The 27,708-nt window shown below is 37.8% G+C and overlaps 1 protein-coding gene across 2 annotated transcripts; it reads left to right on the top strand.

Annotated features, from left to right (window-relative positions):
- smarca1 (SNF2 related chromatin remodeling ATPase 1) lies at positions 1 to 26,703 on the top strand. 2 transcript variants are annotated; one of them, XM_055198824.2, is made up of 25 exons: positions 1 to 187; positions 1,044 to 1,121; positions 1,844 to 2,010; positions 2,145 to 2,245; positions 2,695 to 2,795; positions 3,838 to 4,017; positions 4,144 to 4,299; positions 4,472 to 4,603; positions 6,155 to 6,223; positions 6,358 to 6,467; positions 6,802 to 7,028; positions 7,749 to 7,870; positions 10,074 to 10,226; positions 10,316 to 10,448; positions 12,829 to 12,974; positions 13,087 to 13,215; positions 13,387 to 13,497; positions 15,065 to 15,178; positions 15,657 to 15,779; positions 15,882 to 16,014; positions 19,727 to 19,845; positions 20,643 to 20,717; positions 20,840 to 20,977; positions 23,348 to 23,458; positions 26,092 to 26,703. In XM_055198824.2, the coding sequence occupies exons 1-25, from the start codon at positions 131 to 133 to the stop codon at positions 26,149 to 26,151; spliced, it is 3,045 nt and encodes a 1,014-aa protein (XP_055054799.1). In that variant the 5' UTR covers positions 1 to 130; the 3' UTR covers positions 26,152 to 26,703. The 2 variants fall into 2 exon arrangements, with proteins under 2 accessions (XP_055054799.1, XP_073716381.1); XM_073860280.1 differs by having other exon boundaries at positions 1,047 to 1,121.
- Positions 26,704 to 27,708: the final 1,005 nt, after the last annotated feature.

The raw sequence follows: 27,708 nt of genomic DNA on the forward strand, positions 1-27,708 counted from the left end.
AACCACTAAAAGGGGCGTGTGCGCGCGCTGTGTACAGTCCTGTCATGACGCATACGACAAATCTATGCATTACAACTTACTGTCTGGTCACCAATAACTAACTCATGAAAAGCTTGGTACATTGACCAACATGTCCGACGAAGAGCTGCCGTCTACTTCGCGTGAGGCGCACACGGAGAAAAATGAGGTAAAGAGAGACAGACAGAAGAACTGTACATAATTTGTTTACGGACGGGCATGAAAAACAGGATGCAGAAGTTTGTAGTTTATCTGCAACTAAACATGGCGGGAAGGCGCTTACTTAACATCTGCAGAGCCTTAGATATTTACTACTGCGTTGCATGATCACTTGTTTACTTACGTAGATGTGAGAGGTTTGCGTTTGCTTGACTGCGCCACTTTTTTGAAATGAAGGAACGCGTGCAAGTCTTTAACACAACGTACGTACTTAACGTTAAATAACGTACCTAACAAATAATAACATGCTTACCATTACTGTCATTTGAAATGCCTTATGTCATGTTACTGTAGCTTAATAAGACCCATATTGTGTGTTGGTGGGAAGTTTGTAATGTATACTGTGTACTTTAAAGCTGGGGTCTAAATCATTTATAAAGGTACTTTATTTGTTAAGGAAAGACGTGCCGTTTTTTACGTCACTGCGCATTTACACTTTTCTTATCTAATTGAGTAAAACTGAGTAATTATAGTTTAATAACGTTATTATGTGACCTTACCAGGCAAAAGTATTTGCACACATATCATTCTTTTTTTATTAGTGTTAATATTTTTCATGTCGTAGAATAGTATTAAAGTTATTATGACTATGTAATAATAACACAGTTGGATGTATTAAATTGTGCAGTAAGTATAAACTATAAAAATAAACTATTGTATCAGCATCATCCTAAAAAATTTTTTATGCTTTAACGCTTTCCTTTTTATTATTATTTTATGATTTCTATTTTTATGATTTATGAAATTCTAAACTTTTGATTGGTACTGTTTATATGGTTTAATGTCTAATGTATATGTTTCTCCAGGAGGATCCACCTTTCCTTCTGGGCCCCCCTCCCAAAGCTGCAGCGAAGGAGAGCTTGGTGGAGTATGAGGAGAAAAGGGTAGGTGTGCCTTAGGCTTTTAGGTAGTTACTGAATGTGTAACTAAATGTGTCATAAATGGAAAATATAATATATCAATGCATGCAACACGTTCAAAATATAAAAAATTCTACACAGAGGTTTGTGTGCACATTTTTGAGGAATGACACAGACAGCAATAGATGGACTACATTTTAGACTAGGGTACTTAAGACTGACAGTAACATTTTATTTTGAGAAATAATGATGTGTAATGTACCAATCAGTTAATCAACCAGTTATTAATCAGTGTGAAAATGTAACAAAAATACATAATACAGAATTTAAGTGTCTTTTTCTCCCAACCAACATGGAGTTTTAGTACTTGTAGTGTATAACAGGGCTCCAGACTGCCACCAAAATTTGAGAGTGTGCCACTGAATTTTACATCGAGTCGCACATGTGCATTCAGTAAATTTGACCTTTTTTTGTGATGTGACACTGAATTTGAAACAGCACATTGTACTTTCTGCATCTATCATTAAAGTACTTATTAGTAATACAGTGGAAATTAGTAGAAATGTGACTATTTGGTTAGCATGTTGATTTACGGTGTGCCCTTGAATTTTCTCGTTGCGCCCCTAAAATTTTCAGTTGGGAGCCACTGTGCTCCTAGTGAAAAAAGTTAGTCTGGAGCCCTGTATAATGATTGTTTTTTCTCAGCTTGTTGTTATTTAATCAGAAACTTTATTTCTCGTCTACAGAAAACAGACCGTGCAAACCGTTTCGAGTTCCTGCTGAAGCAAACAGAACTATTTGCTCATTTCATTCAGCCTTCCAGTCAGAAATCCCCTACCTCACCCCTAAAGGTGAAAGTGGGGAGACCCCGAATCAAACAGGATGAAAAACAGAACCTTCTCTCTGTTGGAGAGTAAGTCACACACACGCACACACATCACACTTAAGATGCATGAAGTTAGCGATTAGTCCCTAAGCTGTCGGTCAGGCCCGGGTCGTCATGGTGATCTGGTTTGATTTATTTCTGCCTGTGGTTGTGTGTTTCAGTAACCGCCATCGTCGAACGGAGCAGGAGGAAGATGAGGAGCTCTTATCTGAGAGCAGGAAGGCGTCTAATGTTCTTGTTCGATTTGAGGAGTCCCCTTCATGTATGAATAAATGTTTATTGAGTTTATGAACAGTCTGTGAACTTTCATGTATACTAAAGTGATCGTTAAACACATTTATAATCATATGTTATAAAATTGACAATTTAAAGGTGTGAAGTGTGTAATTTGTTGGCCACTAGTGGCACCAAACAGTATTACAAAAATATTGGTAATTTCCAAACATGGGCAAGTTCACATGCATTATTGCTATTATTCTTCTGTGTCAGTATTTTATTGCTTTTGCATTTATGTCCTCTGTGGGCTTTAAGTGTGTTTGGAAACAATCATTATTTATCGATTTTTTGGAACGATGTGTCCATGTAATTCAGTTACATTAAATCACTTTCACTATTTCCCTTCTCCAATTTATAGTTCATTTACTTGTCTAAATAAAAAGTCATTCGTAATGATGTGATATTATTGACTGATTGTTGTTTTTTGATTTATAGACGTTAAGAACGGAGCGCTGAGAGATTATCAGATCAGAGGTTTGAACTGGATGATTTCTCTATATGAGAACGGCATCAATGGTATCCTGGCTGATGAAATGGTAATGCAAATCAATTATGCTTTACATGAACTCCAAAAACAAAACACATCATTGCCGTGCTACATTTATGTTATATCTTCAGACCGAGCAAGTTGAGGATAACTAAGACAGCAGAAAGGGAAAAGAGCAAGGGGTGTACACTTTGTATTCTTGCATTCAAAAACATTTGTGACCCTGATCATAAGTCGCACGGGTATATTTATAGCAATAGCTAACAATACATTGTATAGGTCAAAATTATTATTTCCTCCAGTAAATATATAACAAATTTTATCATTAGTAATGTGTGTTGCTAAGGACTTAATTTGGACAACATTAAAGGAGATTTTCTCAATATTTAGATTTTTTTGCATCCTTAGATTCCAGAATTTTAAATAGTCAATCTCTGCCAAATATTGTCCTATCCTAACAAACCATACATCAATGGAAAGCTTATTTATTCAACTTTCAGATGATGTAATGAATCTTAATTAAAAAAAAAATCACATGATGGTTTTGTGGTCCAGGCATTTATGTAATACAATGTCTTAAAGATGCAACACTTATGGCATGCAGAAAATGCAGGGTGACGCAATGCAAAAACATTTATTTAATGCCTGTTAAACATACGACAGTAATAGAAATATTGTAGGAACATGAATCCCTATTTTTAAGAATCCTTATTTATCTGAGCTGTAATAAATGATTGATAATTTAAAAAATATCTATTTTATTTTCTATAGATTAAGGTGACCAGATGTTGCTATTTTTCGGTGAAAGTCCCATTTTATGGTGTTCTGCCTCCACAAACTCACAACAGTAAAAATATGAAAACATTTAAAAAGGTTTTGTTCTTGTTTTTTAATTCATAAATAATGGAACATCTAAATTTTCAAAAATAATCATTAGTCATGAATGTCATTGTGGAACCACATAGACTCATGACAATGATAACTGGCTCCATCATATATTTCTGTGGTTTAATTCGACTGTTTTTTTCTGAGTCTGTCTTCTTGATGTCTTGACTGTGACGCATTGGATTTGTGTGTTCTGATTGGTTCAGGGTCTGGGCAAAACCTTGCAGACAATCGCGTTGCTAGGCTACCTGAAACACTACAGGAACATTCCAGGCCCCCACATGGTCCTAGTGCCAAAATCCACCCTCCACAACTGGATGAATGAATTCAAGCGCTGGGTACCCACCCTAAAGGCTGTCTGTCTCATCGGGGATAAAGATGAAAGAGTGAGACCCTGCATTTGTCCTTCTGTTGTTTTTCTCTTTTTCTGTCCTTCCTCTCTGTTTCCCCACTTTCATAATGCTTGCAAGATAATGAATCAACCCTAATTAGCTTACTTGTGTTTTTTATAGGCAGCGTTTATACGCGACGTGATGATGCCCGGTGAGTGGGATGTGTGCGTGACGTCCTACGAAATGGTGATTCGGGAGAAATCCGTCTTTAAGAAGTTTAACTGGCGGTATCTGGTTATTGACGAGGCCCACCGCATCAAAAACGAGAAATCAAAGGTATCGCAACCTAGATAAAACAACTAAGGGTGAATTAATGAAAGAGTGACTATAAAGCTAAAAATCTGTCATGTTACACTTTATGATGTGATAACGATAAAACAACCATATTTTAATCTTTTCTCTTTCTTCCCTTTGCTCTTTCTCTCTTTTATCTGTTTGTGGCTCTCAGTTGTCAGAGATTGTGCGGGAGTTTAAGACAACCAATCGTCTGCTGTTGACTGGAACCCCACTGCAGAATAATTTACATGAACTCTGGTCGCTTTTGAACTTCCTGCTGCCTGATGTGTTCAACTCTGCCAGCGTGAGTCACAATTTTTCAGATATTGCATCCGGTTTTATCTCTTTCCACTTACACACGTGTTTCTCAGCTGTATCTGTCAGAATACTGTTGGAAGTCTGCATTCTAGATTATAAGCCAAAATTTTTGACTGGCTATGTGCGTGTCAGCACGGTTGCGCTTTTGAAGTTGAAGTTCATCATAAATCCAAGGACGAGTAAGACGTCCCAAGCCTATGAAACAAATCACAAAGAAGCCATTTTTAAATCGAACACTTTAAAGCCAGATGACTTTGTTAGTTTGGATATAGCCAGACGGCTGTTGCCAATTCTCAATTTCTATCACGAAGAACTGCTGTGATTGGAGAACATAGTTTGCATTACAGTTTGTACTATTTGCTAGCATATACAGTTCCCGTAGACTGTGGTATGTAGGACTGGGCAGTATATTGAGTTTTGGTAATACAGTATATTGGTATTTTTTCCCAGCAAGATATGGGATGACACAAAACCGTCTATGTTAGTATGGTCTGATATGACCCTCATTTGCAACAGAAGCTTTGCCAAAAATGTACACGGAGGTCAAACATGTTGTGCAGATGTATATTTTCAAACAGGGAGGAAATTTTAATCATCTGGTTTTAACGAAAGTGATCGTGCATGTAAACGTTTATATCACTTTTTAGAAAATGCAGAGATATTAACAGGGTTCCCACAGGTCCTTGAAATCCTTGAAGATTTGTGCATCTGGGGGAAATAATTAAAGGCCCTGGGAAGTTTTTGAAAATATACATACATAGATACAAGTCATTAAAAGTGCTTGAATCTATTTTATGCAAAACATTTTCTGAAAAAAAAAATCCATATTATTTCCTGTGTAGTGTAGGATAATATCAATAAATGTTTAGCCTTTTAAGCACACGTGCTAAACTGTTTGCTTTAAATGCTTTATCTTCTGTATGCGAATGTTGATACATACTAAAATGCTTTTTGGCATAGTTGTGTTTGACACATGAAAACGTCTCAGGTTGCATAAGTACCTGTTGTTCCCTGAGAAGGGAACGAGACGCTGCGTCTCCCTTGCCATACTTCCTGCGTCCCTGTAACGCCGTCTTTGGCAATATTTCAGATAGCGATATACTTCCTGTCTCCCGCGTCCCCCATGTCTTTGTCGTTAAGCCTCATCATTGGTTGAATTTGATATACACATTCAGACGCACTTACCCCTGGAAGCATCCCCAAAGATTCACCGCAGTGAGGCAGCGCGAGTTCCCTCGAAAGGGAACTGTAACAATGTATCTTTAAAGGTAACACGATGTAACCTTGCTCTCACTTGAAATGTGTCCCCACATTTAGTCCTTGAATTTGAGGGTATTGGACCTGGAAAGTTCTTGAAAGGTCTTTGAATTTGAAGTTAACTAAGGTGTGGGAACCCTGTATTAATTTATCGTACTGTATATCACCATTAATCTCAAACCTACTTTTCGTAATCATTTTATTTTCTGTCTGGAGCCCTGAGTCCTTGAGATCGTATTTACTTCATGCTTTCTCTTTCTTTGTGTGTGTGAATTTTTAGGATTTTGATTCATGGTTCGACACAAATAACTGTCTGGGTGACCAGAAGCTTGTTGAAAGACTTCATGCCGTAAGTCTGATTCTCTATCTTATTCACTCAACAGATTTTGAGCATATTTTTTATTTTTATTTGGAATTGAAATAGCTTTTGTTGATGTTGAATACGGAGGAGATTGAGCTACAGTATCAAGTGGCTGTTTTCAGGTCCTGCGGCCTTTCCTGCTGCGTCGTATTAAAGCAGATGTGGAAAAGAGTCTTCCGCCCAAGAAAGAGGTTAAGATTTACCTGGGACTCAGTAAAATGCAGAGAGAATGGTACGATCAAACTCAAAACTAATATAATTCATATAAAACAAGGATAATAAAGCACATTTGACTAAACAGAGACTATAATTAATTGTTTGTTTGTGTTCACTTGAGTTTGACGAGTGAGTTAAACTGTGCTAAATTTTGAATCAAGTAGAGCCATCTGGTTTGATAAGCGCTTTCGGTGATTATTCATGGTACTGTATGCACTGTGGAAAGAAGTGATTTGAAAAATCACAGAGACTGTTACTCATTGCTGTATGACAGTCCTTCCCAAAAAATTATGATGATGGTGACTGATGACCTGCAAGAGGAAGTAAATGAGTTTGTTTTCTGTTAACAGGTACACACGTATCCTGATGAAGGATATTGACATACTAAACTCCGCTGGGAAGATGGATAAGATGCGCCTTCTGAATATTTTGATGCAGCTTCGGAAGTGCTGTAACCATCCGTACCTATTTGATGGGGCGGAGCCTGGTCCCCCATACACCACGGACACACACCTGGTCACCAACAGTGGCAAGATGGTTGCGCTTGATAAACTTCTGCCTAAAGTACAAGAACAAGGTTGTCGGCGTCTGATAGAGCAGTTATTCTGTTTTGTTTTAAATTAGAATTTATCATCTTTAAAAGGGACACTTTTTTTGAAAATATACTCATTTTCCAGCTCTCCTAGAGTTAAACATTTGATTTTTACCGTTTTGGAATCCATTCAGCTGATCTCCGGGTCTGCCACTACCACTTTTAGCATAGCTTAGCACAATCCATTGAATCTGATTAGACCATTAGCATCGCATTAAAAAATAACCTAAGAGTTTCAATATTTTTCCTAAAATAATCAAAGACTTTGCTGCCGTAACATGGCTGCAGGAGGCGCAATGATATTAAGCAGTGCCCGAAAATAGTCCCCTGCCATTGAAAGTTACTAAGGGGACTATTTTCGGCTGCTGCGTAATATCATTGCACCTCCTGCAACCATATCACAGCAGCAAAGTCCTTGATTATTACGCCAGAATGAGAGTAAAGTTCCAGAGTCAAGTTTTAATTCAGAAAAATATTGAAATGCTTTGGCTATTTTTTGCACAATGCTAATGGTCTAATCAGATTCAAGGGATTATGCTAAGCTATGCTAAAAGTGGTAGCGCCAGACCTGGAGATCAGCTGAATGGATTCCAAAACGGTAAAAATCAAACTCTAGGGGAGCTGAAAAATGAGCATATTTTCAAAAAAAGTGGAGTGTCCCTTTAACTGAATGATTTTTTAAATTGTTTGTTTGTACGTGGACAGGTTCCAGAGTATTAATATTCAGCCAGATGACACGTGTTTTGGATATTCTGGAAGATTACTGTATGTGGAGAGGGTTTGAGTACTGCAGACTGGATGGCAACACGCCACATGAGGACAGAGAGGTACATTTACTGTGCACTTACTTATGTTTTAACATTTTTATATTTGCCTTCTGCTACTAAAATCCATTGATAGAGAAGCACAGATATGACATTTCATTGCATTTTCCTGTTCTTTTTTGAGCGACAGGACATGTCAGCCATGACTATCGACTGTTTTTAAAGAGATAGTTCATCCAAAAATGAAAATTCCATCATCATTTATTCAGTCTCATGTTGTTACAAACCTGTATAAATTTTGTTGTTTTGATGAACTTAAAGGAATAACATTTCTCAAAATATATTTTACAGGTTTGTAACAACATGAGACTGAGTAAATTATGACAGAATTTACATTTTTCGGTGAACTATCCCTTTAAACCAGTGTTCTTCATTGTGCGGCTCGGCAAGCTTTAATTTGTAGCTCGCATGGCAGTAAATAATACAGTGATCATGCAGGCATGCGCCTTTTCTGTCTTTTCTGCTCTGGACGGCAACTTTGTTAGAAAACCATATCTATTAGATCAAGATGCACGTCGATAAGCGTGTTCAATCGCATGCAGCGCTTGCCCAGAGCGATCGTCATATGACATCAAAGTACCGTGAGATCAGACTGCTTGTTATGCTTTCGAATTGCTCTCGCGGCACAGTAATGTCACTCGCCAACCGTTCTGTGCAGCGCCGCATAAAATTACGAAAAAGATGGCCCCGTGGTGGATTGGGGGCACTGCATAAGCATATTATAAGAATGCTCAGTATTAAAATCCTGTTTTTGTCATTAAGGAAAATCATATTGTCTCAGGTACACTTTGACTGGTAAATGATAAAGAATGATTTGCCCATTGCATTGGAACAGATTGACAGATTGATACGCAGACATGCTATTTATGACTGGATGTAACTTTTGATACTTTGCGGTAAAGGCGGCTCACCTATTAAGCCTTACCCATCAGTGTGGCTCTCATGAAAAAAATAGTGAAAACCACTGCTTTAAACTATCAGCCGATAGTGTAAAAATTTGCTTTATTGAGCGATACCAATTATGGGCCAATATATCGGAGCATCAAACAAATTAAATATGTTCACTACTTCAAAAAATCCTAACATTTAATACTCATTTTAACATGTGAAGGCTGCCATTATGTTTCACGCATAGTGCATTCTGGGTCGATGATGTGTAATGGTTGTTGTGAAATATTACTACAGTTTAGTGTAGTAAATACTATGGTGTCTACTAAAGTTTTTCATGTGAGAATGTTTTACCCCACTCCTTTCTCACCTCTTTGTCTTTATTTTCATCATCTTTCATTTATATGTTTTCTGTATTGTTCGTCATTTATGTTACCCTCTGGTTCATATTAAAAAGGCTGAACAGAAGACGTTGATGTTGTGCTGTAAACAAAACCGATATTATTAAAACTATGACATTTCTATTGTTTTAATTTCAGATTCATATAGGCAATGCCAGTGTTAATCATGTTTGTAGTCAGGGTACCCATTAAATTCACACCCACAGGCATACACATCAGGCTGTAGTACATCTATCTGTTTTCATTTTTTAACATATTTAGTGCATGGTAAATATTACAACAAAGTAATTTAGTAAATACAAATCCAATAAACAAAATGAAAACGAACAGTTGAGGGACATGCGAAGAAATAAACAAGCTCACTTGGGAATAAAACAAAATTACTAGGCTTTGAAAAATTATTAAACTAATACAGATGCTGCACATGAAGTCTCAGCAGAGTTTATATAAAGACACTGATTAACCAGCCTGAAACTGCTGATCACGCCTGGGGTGAAAGCAAACTCTGGTGGTTTTATGTTAGGCACACACAAAAGCTTACAATATAAGCTTATATAATATGTGACACTGTCTGTACCGAGTAAGGATTCAAAGTCATTGAAATCAACTTGAAATCATTGATTGAAATTAAACTTGGATGCTCCTAACTTCATAATTAGATTATGAGGGTCACATACTGTATCATGAATTATAAGCGAATCAATATCTGCAGATCAATTAATGACATTTGATGGGCAATTAGTTAATCTCATTGTGTAAAGTAAGTGTTTGTTTATTTCAGCAATTTTGTTTATGCCTCATTTCTCATTATTAACTGTATTTTCCTTCTTAAAGGGAACAACTCATTTAACCATTAATATGACATGAAAAGTCTTCATTTATGCCTCTTTCCTTCTTTATCTGTTGTTGTGCAACAGATAGCCATAGATGGTTTTAACGCCCCAAACAGCAGCAAATTTATCTTCATGCTGAGCACACGGGCTGGTGGGCTGGGGATTAATTTGGCTACAGCTGACGTGGTGATTCTGTACGACTCGGACTGGAACCCACAGGTGGACTTACAGGCCATGGTGAGAAATGGCATCACCAAAATCACACAACTGAGCTTACAGTATTAAAAAAAAGTGAGGCTTATTGTTACACATATGTTTTGTTTTAGGACCGCGCCCATCGAATTGGACAAAGGAAACCAGTTAAAGTGTTCAGATTGATAACAGAAAACACAGTGGAGGAGCGAATCGTGGAGAGAGCTGAGATGAAACTACGCCTGGACTCCATAGTCATTCAGCAAGGTGTGTGCACACAAGCATAGTTAACACAGTGTTGTGTCATGATGATGTGATAAAGCAACATTAGCCATGTTTCCAACCAAAGTTGCTTATTAAACTTATGCGCATAACTGGAATATCGCATTAAACTTTGCGAATAAAGCATGCGTTGAAGAGAGCTGAAGAAAGCAAAATTGTCACTTCCTAAAAAACTGATGCTAAATATCGATAAGAAAAGCTTAAAGCCACTGTATTTAACTATTTTTGTGTATAATCATCTCAGAGCTCGCAGCTGGAGACAAAACACTATAGACAATTTCAAAAGATGTAAACAACAATGGTCCAGAAGCACTTCCTGTTTCAGTTTTTTAACACTAGATAAACGTTGGGATAAAATAAACCAACAGAACATATTAACCTGAATTAACTAAACTTTAAAAAAAACATCTTAAAGATAATGATATATGTGAAATAAATAAAAAAACTGTCACAAACTGTAATAGGATGTGTTTCTGGACCAGTGTTGTTTACATAATTTGAAATGATCTATAGGCTACACCTGTTATCTGCTTTCAGATGTGGATTCCTGCTGTTTGAGTTGACAGTTAAGTAAAACAGTCCTGTAAAGTAATATTACCAAACCATTAAGATAAAAGTCTATAAAACCGCATTTTAAAATGCTGTGCAATGAGTTCTGTAAGATGGTTAGTCCAGTTATTCTGTATAACGCGCAAAGTCAAATTACTTCTTTAAAGCGCATCTAGGGATTTATTCGGTTAAAGTGTTTACATCATAGTTTCTGATAAGAAGTTTATCCGATTCAATTACTGTATGCGCATACGTTTTTTTATCCGCATTTTTAGAATTTATGCGCACCTTGGCGTTTCCATCCAGCGTTTTTATATACACATCTCCAAAATGTCTTTGTTAGCCACAAAAAGTTTGTCCATAAGGTATTTGACCTCACAGTGATATGAAACACACTCTCTTTTTTTAAAAAGGTTACATTTATTGTGTTTTATAAATAATTTTTGATTACACTGAAGGTACTTAATAATTTTTAATAAATAATTTAAAATTGACTGCCTGCTTCATTTCCACTATAAAATCCCTGTAAAGTCAGATACTAAAGGGACACTCCATTTTTTATGAAAATATGCTCATTTTCCAGCTCCCCTAGAGTTAAACATTTTTACCGTTTTGGAATCCATTCAGCTGATCTCTGGGTCTGGCGGTACCACTTTTAGCATAGCTTAGCAGCATAATCCATTTAATCTGATTAGACCATTAGCATCTTGCTCAAAAATAACAAAGGGTTCTGATATTTTTACTATTTAAAACTTGACTCTTCTGTAGTTACATCGTGTACTAAGACCGACAGAAAATTAAAAGTTGCAATTTTCTAGGCAGATATGGCTAGGAACTATACTCTCATTCTGGCATAATAATTAAGGACTTTGCTGCCGTACCATGGCTGCAGGAGGAGCAATGATATTACGCAGCGCCTGAAAATAGTCCCCTTGGTAACTTTCAATAGTAGACTACTTTCGGGCACTGCGTAATATCATTGCGCCTCTGTTATAAGTTTTTCACACCAAGGAAAAATGTGTTATTAACCACCCAATCAAATTTGAATGATGGAAAAAACAGCAAGTACATAAAATAAGTTCAATCAAAATCGTGGGGGCGTGTCCGCTGTCAATTCTGAAACCACAACCACTTGCTGGAAAACTGTAGTCTCTCAACTTTCAAATACCGCTGCGCCCTTTGTCTTAGGGGCGGGACGGGGCCATGTGCGGTGGCCCTCCTAAAAAATCCTGAACTCAGAAATGGTAAAAAACTGTTCAACGATCTAACTCTTCTACTACATAGTTTACAGTCTTTGTGGCGTGTTTCAGCAGTACATTTTCTAATAGTTATAATGGGTTAAGAAACAACTTTCAAGATTGACTTTACAGGGACTTTAAGAACAGCATTAAGGTACATTCACATTATAAGCGACTCTGTCGCTGTGTGTCGCTTGTCTCTTTCAAAAGACGCTTTCTATATCTGGTTGTCATATACAAATGAGTAACGTCCACTCCAGTAACTGACGAGAGACGGATGACGTGAACTCCACTGCTTCGTTCTCATTGGTATTTGCTCCCGAATGTCGCTCATAATTTGCAGGAAGTTAAACATTTCTCAACTTTGTCGTGCGACTGGACACGCCCATCCAGTCGCCAACGGTTACTGTCACTCATGTAGCTGGAAGTCGCCAAGCATCCATTGAAATCAATGAGATCGCGTCAATCTGCTACTGCTAGTCTCTGCTAGTCTGAATGCAGCTTTAGGCTACATCATAAGTGTTTATGTACAGCTGCTTTTGTGTTAATCAAATGCTGTTATTTGGGCTTGTTCATAGGACGACTGATCGACCAGCAGAATAAATTGGGGAAGGATGAAATGCTACAAATGATCCGACATGGAGCCACGCACGTGTTCGCCTCTAAAGACAGTGAACTCACAGATGAAGATATCAACACCATTCTGGAAAGAGGTGCCAAGAAGGTGATCACAACCAACACACACTCTGACATTGGATAACGTTTACTAGAAAACTCTAAAAGTGAGATTTCACTTCAGATTTCATTTAAATCTGATTGATTTCTGTTTCTCTCAGACGGCCGAGATGAACGAACGCATGCAAAATCTCGGCGAGAGCTCGCTGAGAAACTTCACAATGGACACGGCCGCAACGGAGACCAGCCTTTACAACTTTGAGGGAGAAGATTACAGAGAGAAACAGAAACTGAGTCAAATAGATTTTTTCATAGTTGTTCATAGTTTTAAAGAGATAAAATATGTATGCATGGGTGCTTTTGTGAAGTTGTGTACTCGTACAGTGTAAGCCATAGATTAAAAATGTTTATGAGAGGTTTGTAGCTGAAGTGTGTGTGTATTTGCTATCTGTTTCCTGCAGCTGAGTTTGATCGAATGGATTGAGCCTCCGAAGAGAGAAAGGAAGGCCAATTATGCTGTAGATGCTTACTTCAGAGAAGCGCTGCGAGTCAGCGAGCCAAGAGCCCCAAAGGTAACGCACACAGTATAAACACTGAAATTATATTTGCCAACGCTACTCAAGAGTCCATAAGCGTACCATAATGCAAGTGTGTACACAACCTACTACACAATAAATAATGTACTTGCATCGCCGTTTTCATCAGACTGACAGCCGCATTGGAGTCAGTGAATAGAGTAACTCAGAGGAAGGGTGCTGTATCATCAGATATTGGGGGTAGTGTAATGGATAAAGATTCAGGCTTGAAACACAAAGGTTGCAGGTTCAAATGCTGACTCAGGAAATGACCTCATGAACTGGACATTCTTCTTCTCCTGTCCTGTCAATGCCATGCCCTTGAAAGACACTTAACACTCAATCGCTCCTGTGGGACGGTTTGATCAAATAGTCCACTGGGAGTCATAAAATCTTCAGTAATAATGAAAAAATGCTGGAGTAAATGCTGTTTAATGCTGAGAAAAGGTTAGATGCTGTATCAGATGCCATATGAGTTAGTTTAATCAAAAGTCCTGTATATCCTGAGGTGTCCATTATACTGTATTACAGGTGCACTGTGTAACTTTTAAAAGAATCTCTTGACAGAAATGTAATATAATACACATAACTATATTATCAGTGACCCTACAAAATAAACTGTATAGTTTTTATTACCTTAGAATGAGCCATTTTTATCTACATACACCGTGGGTCCCCTTACATGGAAGTCGACATTTCGCGCTGTCATGTTTTTACAGTAGCCTTAAATGGACAAACTGCTTTACAGAGCACGTTTTGTGACTACATTGTCTCAGACGATGACGTGTTTATCCTGTGGCGGCTACTGTAGCTTCTCTATGTGTTTCGAAAGGAAGGGGTGCGCTGTGAACTGAGCCGTTAGTTGCAATTAACAATCTCACCACTAGATGTCGCTAAAAATATACAAAGTAAACCTTTAAAGGGCTAGTTATAGTTGTGCGTAGGTCCTACGGCGTAGCCGCGCCGGCGTAGGTTCCGCGTCGGTTTTCATTTATACTTTTGCGTCGCCGCGTGCAAACACACGCGCAGACTGCTGGTAGGCAGTATCCAAGCGTGTAACCACAGTAGCAGCTCGACCGTCAAAGAAGAAGAAGCTTGGGAAGTTAACACACAAACGGAAAAGAAACAGCAACTTGTTGTGTATGATTTGAGAAGACCAGCAATGATGGAAGTAAATAAACAGCGACTTTTGTTGCAGTTTGAGTTAAATCACTCCTCAACTTGGCTCATCTTTTCAAAGTCGCAAACGGAAATACCTAAGATGCAGTTTCTTTACCTGATGGGAGGGGTTTTGGTGGACCAATCACAGGGCTTGCAGTCCGCGTAGAACTGACGCGCTGTAAAAATTTTGCGGGATGCACATCAGGCTACGCACAGGCTACGGCATAGATCTTACGCACGACTATAAATCGCAAACTATAAATAAAGTTCATAACAGATAAAAAAATGCCAAGAGCATTACAATGTTTTGTCATTATTTACATCAATTATCAAACACGTTTGCATAGAAATATGCACAATGGATTTAAATCATTAAGAAAGTTTGTGTGTGTGTGTGATTTAGGCTCCACGGCCTCCAAAGCAGCCCAACATCCAGGACTTTCAGTTTTTTCCTCCACGTCTCTTTGAGCTTTTGGAGATGGAGATTCTTTACTACAGGAAAACCATTGGATACAAGGTGAGGATGATATGTAGTCTAGATCAGTGATCTTAATCCTGATGCATGAGCAGGTGATAAAACATGTTATTTATGTTAAAGAAAGAAAACATAATAATGAAAGCCAATCTGTGTTTCTGTTGTTCAAACCTTTATAACAGTGTATAATATTATATTTAAATAGTTAAAAAGTCAATCTCTGTATAATAATTCACATTTAATAATATTTAAGATAATGATCATTTTTATTTGGTTTAATGTGAAATTATATGAGCACATTTTTGGTTTAATGGAGATGAAGAGATACTTGAGCCTTACTAATGGGACTTTGGGGGGGCATAAAGACATAAAAAGGTTAAGAAAAGCATAGATAGATGGTTTGAGATATAACTGGTTTTGGGACTCTTAAAAATATCTTTTAAAGTTTTGTTTAAACTATTTCTATTTTAATGCACTCAAGTGTTTACTCCCAAGAGCCTCTGGTTTATGTGTATTGTAGGTTCCACGTAATCCTGAAATTCCAAATTCAGCACAGGTCCAGAAAGAGGAACAAGCAAAGATAGATGAGGCTGAGCCCCTGTCACCCGAAGAAACAGAGGAGAAAGAGAAGCTACTCACACAAGTGCACACACTTTATCTGCTTTCACTCGCTCACACATTCACACAAACTAAATGTGCTAATTAACTGCAGTGGTGCGACAAAATTCCTCTGTTTCGTTTACAGGGTTTCACGAACTGGAACAAGCGTGATTTCAATCAGTTTATTAAAGCCAATGAGAAGTACGGTCGTGATGACATTGACAACATCGCCAGAGAGGTGGAGGGCAAGACCCCTGAAGAGGTCATGGAGTACTCTGGTATGATGCACACACCCGTAAAACTTCAACATTTTATTTATTCTTTACCTGATTTGTGACCCTGGACCACAAAACCAGTCATGAGGAGCACGGGTATACACTGAATACATTGAATGGGTCAAAATGGTATTTTTTATGTCAAACATCAATGGGATATTAACTCTTTCGCCGCCAGTGTTTTTTAAAAAAGTTGCCATCCAGCGCCAGCGTTTTTCATGATTTTCACAAAAGTTTAATGCCTTCCAGAAAATGTTCTTCTTTAAATATATAAACATAGAATATATCAAATGAAAGAACAGACCCTCTGCTTTTCAAACTGCTTTCCTTCAGTAGTTCTTTTGTAATCAGCTCTTGAATATGGGTAGGTTTCTGCAAAAACACCACATTTTGAGCAAAAAGCAGAGATAATTCCATTTTTGTGACGGACTTTTCATAGAGATCCCATTCAGAGCGACCTTTAAAACAGACACGGACATGCAGCCGCTTGCCATAGGGCAATACTTCCGGGTTTAAAAAGTTGCGGAAGGGCGCCACCTGGTGGATAATAGCGGTTTTGCAGAAAGCCGGAAATACTCGTCATTGGCAGGGAAGCGTTTTCTCTTCATTGACGAGATAACTCATCAATGGCGGCGAAAGAGTTAAGTAAAGATCATGTTTCATGAACATATTTTGTAAATTTCCTACCGTAAATACATCAAAATGTATTTATCATTAGTAACATGTATTGCTTAGGACTTAATTTGGAAAACTTTAAAGGTGATTTTCCTTAATATATTTTTTTTGCACCTTCAGTTTACAGATTTTCAAATAGTGTAAATCTCACAAAAATTTACCCTTAATTTCTGCAAAATTCAAATACCCTTTTTTTTGTGGTTCAGGGTCACATTTGTTTACACCAGGGGTCATCCAGTACTCTTCTTCGAGGGCCAAATTTTAAAAATGTAAATATGATGCAGCGGGCCAAACTTTTACCCCTATTTTTTAGCTTTTTTTATTTTACCTATTATATATTATTATTATTATTATTTTATATGTTATAACTTATGTTGTTTTTGTTATTTTTGTTATAGGTCGTATATTAAAAACATGCATTTTCAAAAAAGATGCACACATCTTGTATCCAGTATTTGCCTTTAAATTCTAAAAAAATAAATTTTTCTTTTTTGATATTTTAAAAACAATTGCGGTTAAACATTGCAACAGCCACATGTTAATAGTTCAACTATGAACCTTGCACAAAATAAGACTAGTGCAAGTGTAAATAATCAACACATGTATTTTTATATTGCGTTTCTTTTGTTTATAACCATAGACCGTAAAAAAAGATGGACGATGCGACGTCGCCTCCCTCCATTGTTATGAATTGAAGCCCAAAAATGTCCGACCACGGTCGCCGCCATGTTACGTAAAAACGTCCGTTTGGAGCCAAGGCATGCGCAGAAGGAATCGTCCGTGGAGCCAGAGGCGGAGCCGCGGTATCAAACTTCCGCCCAAACGTTTGCCCAACCAATTCAACCACGCCAATCATAACGACACGCCCTGTTTCTATAGCATCAAATTACAAGCTAAAATGAAACTTACCACAATAATGAACACTTGAACATATATCAGCCTGATAACAACTACCTGAAACTTATATTGGAAGTGTAAAATTTTTTTTATTTAGAGCAGAGTCCCATTCGTTTGAATGGAAAGGGCGGGGTTTATTACTTGTACTGCAGACAGCCACCAGGGGGCGTTCAAAGAGCCAGAGGCTTCACTTTTCAAGGCTTATGAGGCACACCCGTTTATAACTATATAGATTTGATAAATTGTTACATTTCAAGTATTCACAACATACAGCCAGTTTTTTCCTAATGCCTAAAAGCATTTTCTTTTTTAATATTTTAAAGATATATAGGCTTAACCACCTTTTTATTTGACATTACAGTCAGAGTTGACCCCCTAGTGTCAGTCTTAACAAAATCTCAGTTTAATCGTAAATTCGTGTCAACATAGGAAAAAAACTCATTCCAGCGCAAGAGCCTTCAATCTATGAATATATTTGAAGAGTTTCGTTGCAAAACGAGATAACCACCGTTTTTTTAATTGTTCAGAAATCTCGTTTTTGGTTGTGCATTCCAATTCATTTCAATGCATCTGCAGTTGGTTTGTTTTGATTTAAACCTTCATAACTTAAAAAATACAGCTAAGTAGCACCATAAAACAAAATAATAACATGATAACAATAATAAACATGTTTTGAGAAAAATTTAAAAAAATGGATTTATCTCGTTTTGCAACGAAACTCTTCATTTATACTTAATAATTTACTTATCAGTAATCAATCATTTTTAAAGGATTCAAGTATTAGGGGGCGTGCACACCAACACTTTTACGCCCGCGGCCATGTTTTCAATTCATTTCAATGGAAACTCGGCATTTTTCAAATAAGCCAGCAGCTAGCGGTTTTCTTCCGCGCCAAAAACCGGCACCCGGCGTTTTTTTCGCGCTCAGCGCTGAGCACCGAGAGTTGAAAGATGTTCAACTTTGGAAGAAAAGCTACGCTCGTCAAAGTCAGTTTTCACACGGCCGCCCAATCACAGTGGAGGAGGGGCGGGACACCACCACAGCAACCAACCGGCTCGCAGCTGAAGTATCACAGCTACCAAAGCGCTCAGCTGAAGAAAGCTGGCACTCAGCTGAAAAACAGCTGGCATTCGGCGTCCTCAAGGCGTTTTCAGCCGCGTTTAAAAGTTTTGGTGTGTCCAGCCCCTTACTGACAAAGTTAACAAAAAAAGATGAATAATTTTTACCTTGCACACAGTGTTTTGATTGGAACACACTGAAATACATCACTTCCAGTCGGCGTGTCACATGCAAACAGTGGAGCGCGGTGTTCAAATTGGATCTGACAATTATGCACCCGCAGATGGTCGGCTCCCCACGCAGCCCCTTTTCGACTCTCCTTCCAGATTATTGACCATCATTTGTCATGTACAGTGGAAAGGCGGTTTTAAAGTAACCATACTGATTTTAAACCAGTCAAAGATGACCGGCGGGCCGGATAAACATGATTGGAGGGCCAAATTTGGCCCGCCGGCCGCCAGTACATTAGCCCTGGTTTACACCATAAGCACCATAAAATTAGAGGATAATTCAAACTGATCTCGGTATTTGTGGCCATTCGTCTGAAATTGCTAAGAAGACAATTTACAACGTTTTACTTTTGATCGCTTATGACCTCTGCATTCTGTTTCATACAAGCTGTTTTCGAATGCAAGAAAGTGTCCCCTCTGAACGGCTCGGCAGGCTTTTGGTTACTGCAGTTTAGGGAGGTGCATTACTTACAATAGCAGCTACGGCTGGGTGTACTGATGACTGCAACACCGTGAAGGTGGTAAATCAAACTTGAATTGCTCTGATACCGGAAAAATCCCTCACGGAGTTCTAAAATTTACATATTGCTCTGGCAGAATAATAAAATGCGTCAATTAGTTTGGTAAATTAACACATTTAATTTGACGGCCCCAATAGACATAAAACACCTTATACCTGCACACACCCATATTTACTCATTACTACAGCATACACAAACACTATTATGAACAATGCGAACACAAAATACTTGAACTACCTTGTACTTGTCTCACACAAATATACTTTGCTTTTCTAGCCGCAAACTTACAAAACAAACACTTCCTTACTATACTGTTTGTTTGTTGTATTACAGCTGTGTTTTGGGAACGATGTAATGAGCTGCAGGACATTGAGAAGATCATGGCTCAGATCGAGCGAGGAGAAGCTCGTATCCAGAGGCGCATCAGCATCAAAAAAGCCCTGGATGCTAAGGTCAAGGGTTTAAAACTTACACATGAAACCTCTCTATGGCCACTTTCACACATAAAACCTGTTAAATTGAAGTGAAGTTGCCAGATTACCTTTTATAGAAAATATGTCCGTTTTCTATCCATATTGCTACCATTACAACATTAGCACCTAAATGCAAATTGCCTGATGTGACCTTTAAACAGCTGCACCGTTTCATTTCCCAGTGAGCTAGTTAAAAGAAAATCTTTAACTGGTACAGTAATCTGTCGACTAATTTCTTCATCTGCTCGAATGAGAGAAGTTTTTCATTTCTTTTCACAAAGTAGATACCGTAATCATGATTTTTTTTACCTGCGTCAAAGCCATGGGTTAATTAGTTTCTTTTAATTAGCTCAGTCGCTTTGACAGCAGTCTCCTTACGTCCGAGCATCTAAACCTCATGCTCATTAATCTCATGACTTTGTTCACATGCAACAATGGCTTTGTTCACATATGCATTTAAACTGGAAAATATATATGGAGAAGGTTGTTGGGTAAAAGCGCCTTACATCTTGTGTTAGAACTAATAACGAAGCTTCAGGAGTTATTAGCGTGCGAATTAAATAAAATTGAATTACATTGTTGACGACTGAGAGGCTTTTTAATGGCTAATGAATAATGATTGTGTGGCAGTTTTAATTTTTCTCACTTTTGATGATTCACACCCTCAATATTCATGCAGTGAAGTCACAGCCTTATCATACAAAGTGAATATATTTCATTTTTGATGCAATAATAATTAATAAATATTTCTTGTTTGATGGTTTGTGTACTTGTAGATAGCACGTTACAAGGCTCCATTCCACCAGCTCCGCATCCAGTATGGCACCAACAAAGGAAAAAACTACACAGAGGTGGGTGTGTGTGTGTGTCGGACAGAAATAAACAAAATGTTGTTAATTTTATGAGTTTAGTGTGTTAACTCTTTGAAGCAGAATCACTGTTCACATCTGTCTGTCTCCATGTGTGTTTGCAGGAGGAGGACAGGTTTCTGATCTGTATGCTTCATAAAATGGGATTTGATAAAGAGTATGTATATGAAGAACTTCGACAGTGTGTACGAAATGCCCCACAGTTCAGATTCGACTGGTTCATCAAGTCCAGGACTGCCATGGTAAGACTGTGTGTGTGTGTGTGTGTGTGTGTATTTCTCATGGGAAAAACATATCAGCCCTTAAACAAAAGCAAAGCATGTTCACGCGACCTTTCAGAGACATCCCAACAGGGGAAAAAGACGGAGGAGGGGATTAGTTGTGTCTTATAAATCATTTTAGGATTAATCTGTCAATTTTAATTAGCTTCAATTACATGTGAATGGCAAGACGCTATATAGAGATATTTACATAGTTGTGTGTGTGCATGTGTTGGTTTACTTAGCTGTACCTTAGAGACAAATTATCCCCTAGAACATAATCTGACAGAAAATCATTTGGGGATATCCTTAACTTAAAAAGCCCCTATTAAATTGCTCAAATGAGCGTTATTTGGTGTAATACAATGTAATTGCGTGATTTAGGGTTAAAAAAACACATTATTTTCACATTATGAAAAGCGATGTGTTCCATTTGGCCAGCTATCCAGTGCATTGTGATTGGCTGCATACCTCAAGCGAGTGGTGGAAGTGTGGCGCTCCTTACTATATTTGGAAGATCAGCTCCCAACCGCAGATAATATTAGCTCTTTATTAGCTTATTCATGAGCCTGAATCTGATCCAGAAAATGTAGATGAAAAAGCAGATCGATCAACCTTGCCAGCGCGGCTTGAGCAGAATGTAACAGATTGGTAAGGTAAGGATCATTAATAAAACACAAAACCATATCTGCATTTGTGATCGTAGAAACGACAAACAACAAGTGCGTTTGAATCATGCTTTGAATAGTCACTAGTAAATTCTTTTAAGGGGACATTTCACAAAAAAGGGGGACATTTCAAAAAAGGGGACTTTTTAAGATGTCAAATACATCTTTGTTGTCCTCACAGTATGTATGTGAAGTTTTAGCTCAAAATACCATATAGTTAATTTATTATAGCATGTTAAAATTGCCACTTTGTAGGTGTGAGCAAAAAATGTGCCATTTATGGGTGTGTCCCTTTAAATGCAAATGAGCTGATGGGTAGTGGCGGTATTATCCCCTTCTGACATCACAAGGGAAGCCACATTTCAATTACCTATTTTTCATATGCTTGCAGACCATTGTTTTAACAAAACTAAGCTACTGGGTTGATCTTTTTCACATTTTCTAAGTTGATAGAAGCACTGGGGCCCCAATTATAGCACTTAGATGGACACTTTTTTTGAAAATATGCTCATTTTCCAGCTCCACTGGAGTTGAACAGTGGATTTTTGCCGTTTTGGAGTCCATTCAGCCGATCTCCACTCATAGCATAGCTTAGCATAATCCATTAAATCTGATTAGACCATTAGCATCGCGCTAAAAAATTACCAATGAGTATCAATATTTTAAATAGTTTAAAATAGTTCTCTGCTATTGAAAGTTTCCAAGGGGACCATTTTCAGGCGCTGCATAATATCATTGCGCCTCCTGCAGCCATGTTACGGCAGCAAAGTCCTTACTACGCTGGAATGAGAGTATATTTCCTAGCCATATCTGACTAGACAATCGCAACTTTTAATTTTCTGTTGGTCTTAGTACACAATGTAACTCCAGAAGAGTCAAGTTTTAAATAGGAAAAATATTGAAACTCTTTGGTCATTTTTGACGCGGTGCTGGTGGTCTGGTCAGATTCGATGGATTATGCTGGGATATGCTAAAAGTGGTACCGCCAGACCCAGAGATCGGCTGAATGGATTCCAAAAAAGTAAAAATCAATTGTTTAACTCTAGGGGAGCTGGAGAATGAGCCTATTTTCAAAAAAGTGGAGTGGAGTGTCCCTTTAAACATGAAAAAAGTCAGATTTTCATGATATGCCCTTTAAATATGAAAATATAGGCAACTTACAGGTTCAGTCAGAAGCGGGCGGAGATATAATAATGTGCATCGAGTCCATGTCAACTCGCTGTGGAAGTAATCCATTGCCAACAATGCTTGTGTTCATTGTAGAATTATTGTAGATTTCATTTGGAGACAAAAACTCATGTCAGATTCAGATTGTAGACTTTGGAATTAGTAACTTTGGAGATCGTTAATATAATATGTAATAACCTACACTTTCACACCAACAGATATGTAAAATCATAAAATGGAAAATAGAGGCTCTTTAAAACAAGAAAACAATTCATAAGTGGAATAATTTTTTTTTTAATGATACTAAAATGCAAGATGTTATCTTTAAGGTTAGTCTGCAAAAATAATTGAATTACACGCAGTAAATTTCTCTTCTCATCCTACATCAGCTCACATTAGTGTGCATGTTTGAAAGCGTGTGGGTGTGGATGCATGTATGACGCACAACCATCTGATGTGTAGCTGTTTTTCAGAGATGATAAAAGGTGTTCATCCATGTGTTTCGTGTGGCTTGCAGGAACTGCAGCGTCGCTGCAACACGCTCATTTCTCTCATTGAGAAAGAGAACATGGAGATAGAGGAGAAAGAACGAGCCGAAAAGAAGAGACGAACACCCAAAGGACAATCAGTAATACCTCCTGTCTTCTTTCTTTTCACTCCATCTGTTGTTGTGCTCCACGCTCTTCCTCCCTAGAGACGTTTCCTCTAGTTCAGACTTACGCTCGAACAACTGAACAGGAAAAACATGCAAATGATCAAAATTCCCCTCTGATTCATTGTTTGCAGTCAAGTATAGTATATAATCCTACTGATGATTTGAAAATTATCTGTATGTTCGACTATTTATCAGTGTTGGAGAAGCTAAAAAGTGTTTAACTACAATACATGGGGGAAAACGATTATTCCTAGATATAACATAGAGTGCACAAAGCAGTATTTATCTGCTGCAAAAACAATATAGGTGTACACTAAATATTAACAGTAATAATCCAAAACATCGGAAACAGTTCATAATAAACAATGAACAGCAGCATGTGACATAACAGCAAATTGGTGAATTGGTTTTTAAACTGCTTTAGATAATATGGTCATATTCAAGAGAGTACACATTTCAGGAGAGCGGTTTAATTATAACCTCAGTTTACTCACTGGTGGCATTAAATAGAAAATGTAGTGCAGAAAAGTAGTGGGTTACTCCGACATTCCCACCCTGCAAAAACTTAACTTTTGAGTGATGTGAGCTATGGCGTACATTGAACTTAAAGAGACACTCCACTTTTTAAAAAATATGCTAATTTTCCGGCTGCCCTAGAGTTAAACATTTGATTTTACCGTTTTAGAATCCATTCAGCTGATCCCCGGGTCTGGCGGTACCATTTTTAGCATAGCTTAGCACAATCCATTGAATCTGATCAGACCATCAGCATCGCGCTAAAAAATAATCAAATAGTTTAGATATTTTTCCTATTTGAAAAACTTGACTCTTCTGTAGTTACATCGTGTACTAATGCTACGTACCCACCAAACACGGGGCATCGCGTTACTTTACTCGCGGGATTTAACTTTAATTTTTCGCTCGAGTTTTCAACTTGGGCAAAGACGCGTTTGAGGCGTATAGCGCGTGTTTTTGCGGCAAACTCGCCGCCCATATCACGTCATTTGCATCGCCCCACGCAAGGACGTGTCTGATTGTGTCTTTGCATTGACTTTGTATGTAATCTACTCGCGCAAATAGTTGAACTCGCGTCTGGTGTAAACCCACTGTTAGACCGACGGAAAATTAAAATTGCGATTTTCTAGGCAGATATGGCTAGGACTTTACTCTCATTCTGGCGTAGTAATCAAGGACTTTGTTGCCGTGGCATGGCTGCGGCAGGCGCGGTGATGTTGTGTAGCGCCATAAAATGGTCCCCTGCTATTGAAAGTAACCAAGGGGACTATTTTCGGGCAATGCATGGTGTCGCTGCGCCTGCTGCAGCCATGTTACAGCAGCAAAGTCCTTGATAATTACGCCAGAATGAGAGTATAGTTCCTAGAAAATCGTAACTTTAAATTTTGAAAGTAACCAAGGGGACTATTTTCGGGCAATGCGTAATATCACTACACCGGCTGCAGCCATGTTACAGCAGCAAAGTCCTTGATTATTCCACCAGTATGAGAGTATAGTTCCTAGAAAATCGTAAATTTTAATTTTGAAAGTAACCAAGGGGACTATTTTCTGGCAATGCATAAAATCACTACGCCTGCTGCAGCCATGTTACAGCAGCAAAGTCCTTGATTATTCCACCAGTATGAGAGTATAGTTCCTAGAAAATCGTGACTTTTAATTTTGAAAGTAACCAAGGGGACTATTTTCGGGCAATGCGTAATATCACTACGCCTGCTGCAGCCATGTTACAGCAGCAAAGTCCTTGATAATTACGCCAGAATGAGAGTATAGTTCCTAGAAAATCTTAACTTTTAATTTTGAAAGTAACCAAGGGGACTATTTTCGGGCAATGCGTAATATCACTACGCCTGCTGCAGCCATGTTACAGCAGCAAAGTCCTTGATTATTCCGCCAGTATGAGAGTATAGTTCCTAGAAAATCGTAAATTTAAATTTTGAAAGTAACCAAGGGGACTATTTTCGGGCAATGCGTAATATCACTACGCCTGCTGCAGCCATGTTGCGGCAGCGGGGTCCTTGATTATTCCGCCAGTGTGAGAGTATAGTTCCTAGAAAATCGTAAATTTTGAAAGTAACCAAGGGGACTATTTTCGGGCAATGCATAATATCACTACATCTGCTGCAGCCATGTTACAGCAGCAAAGTCCTTGATTATTACGCCAGAATGAGAGTATACTTCCTAGAAAATCTTAACTTTTAATTTTGAAAGTAACCAAGGGGACTATTTTCGGGCAATGCGTAATATCACTACGCCTGCTTCAGCCATGTTACAGCAGCAAAGTCCTTGATTATTACGCCAGAATGAGAGTATACTTCCTAGAAAATCGTAACTTTTAATTTTCTTAGTACAAGATGTAACTACAGAAGAGTCAAGTCCAAAACTGTAAAAATCTAATCTCTAATGTTTAACTCTAGGTGAGCATATTTTTTTTTTAAAGTAGAGTGTTCCTTTAAGAGAGTGGTTGATTGTAAAGCCTGGCCACACAGAAAACTGTAAGAGAGACAAATTCACTCTTTATAAATGTATTATCTAATTTATTTGTCTTTCAATATATCTAACGAACCTGATGTTTTCTGTGTTATGTGTTGCAGGCTCAAAAGCGAAAAGCTGAGGTGACCTCGGACAGGAAAGAGAAGAAATCTCGAACCTGATGGCTTTGCCTGCTGGTTTTCATTTTTTATTACAAAGCACTACGATAGTCACACGCCTCTCTACTGAATCGTTCGGTTTTATCTGCGAATCAACACCAGATTTTAAAAAATAAACATGTAAATAATAATAAAACAAAAGCGGTTTGAACATACAAACACTTCTCTGCCGTAAGTCTCATCCCATGGGCTGCATCCAGATTGGCAGCTACATTTTTCTTTCCAAAACGTTTTTTTGAGTAAGTGCCATTTATTTAGCATGCCGAAAGGGACAGCTCTAGACTGTTCTGATCTCATCTGTGTGTTTTATAAATGAAAAGCTTTTTGCCTGAGACTCTGTTATTGTTCAGTAAAGGTCTCTGTGATCTGCACCTTAATCCATGTGATCTGTAGCTTTGCACATCCAGTCTTCTTAAGCTCTTTTCTACATTCATGTGGCATTTAATGTTGCATTTAAGCTGTTTTAAAGATTCTCGTTTGAACTTTTAAACCCGTTTTTGATCTTTATATGTACAAGTCCATTGTTATTAAAAAAGAAAATTGGCTGGTTGTTTACATTGTTCTTCTTCTGCTTGCTGTGTGGATTGTCCTTCTTGCACTTTGACTTAAACTCAAGTATGTTCTGATTGGTTATTATTGTGTTGTGCTGCAGCGTTTTGCTATTAATGAAACCCGAGCAGACTGAGTTTTTGTGTAAATTATTTTGTAAAAACTGTTCTTAAGTAAATTGACAATTTATGCATGAATGGTTTACACAGAAATTTATTTTGCAGACCAACATGACAGGGTTTGACTTGTTAGCGTGGTCCAGTTTTGTACTGATAGATGCAGTATAATTACACTCTTCTTAGACCTGAAAGCACATTTCGCCATTAAGGGTCAATCAAAATTAGCTGTGTATTGGGAAAAATGTATTATCACTGTTATTTATATTTGACATTAATCAAAAATATTTCATTATGTTAAAATGTATGTTTTGTCAGTTGTTTTTTCTACAACAAAGTGTCCTGAAAGATTTTGAATAACATGGCGGCATGAAGTGGACATGTTTTTTCCTTTTACTTTTTTTCTAGCTCAACTCATAATTTTGCAAAGCAGCTCAAGCCATCAGCCTCATGTCATTCTAGGTGTATGTGACTTTCTTCTTTCAGTCCGAGTTATAATGTCTCTTTTCAGCTTTATAATGGCACTGGATAGTTCCCCATTTTTAAAGCTTCAAATAAATGTATTCATCAAAAACTAGTCGATATGATTTTTAAATGTCTTCTGACGTTAAGTGATGGGTTTTTGTAAGGAATCATTTTTATTTCAGACTTTATCAACTTTGGCTGTATGTGCATTCATGAGAGAATTTAGATCAGGTGGAAAGCTGACCTCTGACCTAACATTACAAAAGCCCATCGCTTCACTTAGGAAGACATTTAATAACCTTATAGATTAGTTTTTGATGGATGGATGGGCTTATTATAGCTTTAAAAACAGCACTATCCAATGCCAGCTGAAAAGAAATGGTATTATTTAATATAAATCAGACTGTGTTTAGTTGAAAAAGAAAGTCTT

Source organism: Misgurnus anguillicaudatus, chromosome 22 (assembly GCF_027580225.2).
Source record: "Misgurnus anguillicaudatus chromosome 22, ASM2758022v2, whole genome shotgun sequence".
NCBI lineage: Eukaryota > Metazoa > Chordata > Actinopteri > Cypriniformes > Cobitidae > Misgurnus > Misgurnus anguillicaudatus.